The sequence below is a fragment of the Neopelma chrysocephalum genome, unplaced genomic scaffold (genome assembly GCF_003984885.1).
Source record: "Neopelma chrysocephalum unplaced genomic scaffold, ASM398488v2 Primary Assembly neopelma1_96202, whole genome shotgun sequence".
In the NCBI taxonomy this organism is placed as follows: Eukaryota; Metazoa; Chordata; class Aves; order Passeriformes; family Pipridae; genus Neopelma; species Neopelma chrysocephalum.
The window spans coordinates 3,809-6,063 of record NW_020924851.1 but is presented as its reverse complement, the minus strand read 5'-3'; the positions used below and the strand labels follow the sequence as shown (position 1 = coordinate 6,063).

The window sequence follows — 2,255 nt, the reverse complement described above, 5'->3', positions numbered from 1 at the left end:
GTGGGGATGGGTGTTTTGGGGTCCTTTGACCCCCCAGACAGGTGGGGCCGGGTGTTTTGGGGTCCTTTGACCCCTCCCACTGTTGGGGACCCTCCCCTAATTCTCTGTTCCCCCCGCACAGGAGGGCACGTGGAGCCGGGAGAGGAGGTGAGGGGACACTCTGGGGACACCGTGGGGTGGGGTGGGGGTCCGGGAGGTCACAGGGACACTCAGGTGTCCCCCCCATGTCCCCCCCCCCTCCAGCTGGTGGCCGCGGGGCTGCGGGAACTGGCCGAGGAGACGGGGCTGACCCTGGAGCCCGGCACCTTCTCCTGCCGCCTGCTCGGACTCTGGGAGGTAACGACCCCCCCCGGCACCCGGGGGTGGGTGGGGGGTGACCCCCGACCCCCTCCCCAGCGCCCCACGGGACCCCCCCCGGTGCCCACAGTCGCTGTTCCCCCCCGTGCTGGCCCGGGGGCCACCGCGGAGCCACCACATTGTCGCCTACGTGGGGCTGCGCTCGGAGGAGCCGCGGCACCGGCTGCAGGTGGGGGGGCACGGGGGGCACGGGGGGGCTCGGGGGGCACAGGGGGCACGGGGAGGGCCCTCCTGGGGTTCGGGGAGTCACTCCTGGGTGAAGGGCTCTGCTGGGGTTGGGGTCCCTCTCTGGGTTGGGGTCTCTCCATGGGTGGGGGGCTCTGTTGCGGTTGGGGTCCCTCTCAGGGTGAGGGTCCCTCTCGAAGTGGGGGTCTCTTCATGGGTGGGGGTCCCTCCCCTGTGGGGGGGCTCTGCTGGGGTTGGGGTCCCTCTCTGGGTTGGGGTCCCTCTCTGGGCAGAAGTCTCTGCTGGGGTTGGGGTCCCTCTCAGGGTGGGGGTCTCTCTCTGGGTTGGGTTTTTTCATGGGTGGGGGTCCCTCCCCGGGTGGGAGGCTCTGCTGGGGTTGGGGTCCCTCTCTGGATGGGGGTCTCTTCATGGGTGGGGGTCCCTCTCTAGGTGAGGATTCCTCTCTGGGTGGGGTTTTTTCATGGGTGGGGGTCTCTCCTGGGTTTTGGGTCCCTCTCAGGGTGGGGATCTCTTCTGGGGTTGAGGTCCCTCTCTGGGCGGGGGTCTCTCCATGGGTGGGGGGCTCTGCTGGGGTTGGGGTCCCTCTCAGGGTTGGGGTCCCCCTGGGTGGGGAGCTCTTCATGGCCTTCCTCCATGAGTGGGGGTCCCTCTCAGGGTTGGGGTCCCTCTCAGGGTGGGGGTCTCTTCGTAGGTGGGTGTCCCTCCCTGGGTGGGGGTCCCTCTCTAGGTGAGGGTCCCTCTCTGGGTGGGGGTCTCTTCATGGGTGGGGGGCTCTGCTGGGGTTGGGGTCCCTCTCAGGGCAAGGGTCTCTTTATGGGGGGTGGGGTCCCTCCCCTGTGGGGGTCTCTGCTGGGGTTGGGGTCCCTCTCAGGGTGGGGGTCCTTCTGGGTGGGGGTGAGCCCCCCCGGGTGTGTGTCCCTCCCTTCTGGGGGTCCCTCTCAGGGTAGGGGTCGGTGTCCAGGCGCGGCTGCGGCCGAGCCCCCAGGAGGTCAGTGCCGTGGCCTGGCTGGAGCCGCCGCTCCTCGAGGCCATCGCGGCCACCGAGGACGGGAACGAGGCACCGGGAGCGGGATTGGGACCGGGAGCAGGACCGGGAATGGGATCAGGACCGGGAATGGGATCAGGACCAGGAATGGTCCCTGGAGCGCTGCCAGACACCGTGGGGTGAGACACACCCCGAGACCCCCCCTGGGATGTCCAACCCCTCCCTTTCCCCCTGGCCCCGTCCCTGATCCCATTCCCTGCCCCAGGATCCTGGAGCTCAGCGCCGGAGGCCTCCGGAGCACCCACATTCCCAGCGGGATCCTCCTGCGGCGGCTCCCGGCCCACGGCCCCGACCTGGAGCGCGTCAGCACCGGCACCAAATTCGCCCTGGGGAGGTGGCGGGGGGGGGACCCGGAATAAAGAGATTCCCGCGGGATCGGAGTCCGTGCTGGGGTGGGATGAGTGGGAACACGGGAATGGGCCGGGGGGGTTCTCGTGGTTTAGGGGGGATTCCAGGGGAATGGAGCGGGATACGGATCCCCTGGAGCTGGTGGGGTGGGGACACGGCACAGGACAGGGGATTGGGACATGGGATGGGACATGGCACAGGATGTGGGATTGGGACATGGGATGGGGACAGGGAGGGGGACACAGGGCGTGACAAGAGATTGGGGCACGGAATGGGACACGGGATGGGACATGGAATGGGACATGGGATGGGATACAGG

The 2,255-nt window shown here is 68.9% G+C and overlaps 1 protein-coding gene across 1 annotated transcript; it reads left to right on the top strand.

Annotated features, from left to right (window-relative positions):
- Window positions 1-121: 121 nt before the first annotated feature.
- NUDT17 (nudix hydrolase 17) lies at window positions 122-1,963 on the top strand (the record flags this gene model as incomplete). Its single annotated transcript, XM_027708407.1, has 5 exons — window positions 122-147; window positions 244-336; window positions 428-526; window positions 1,505-1,707; window positions 1,794-1,963. Coding segments are annotated over 5 exons (575 nt in total), but the record flags the coding sequence as incomplete, so codon positions are not given.
- Between the last annotated feature and the right edge of the window lie 292 nt (window positions 1,964-2,255).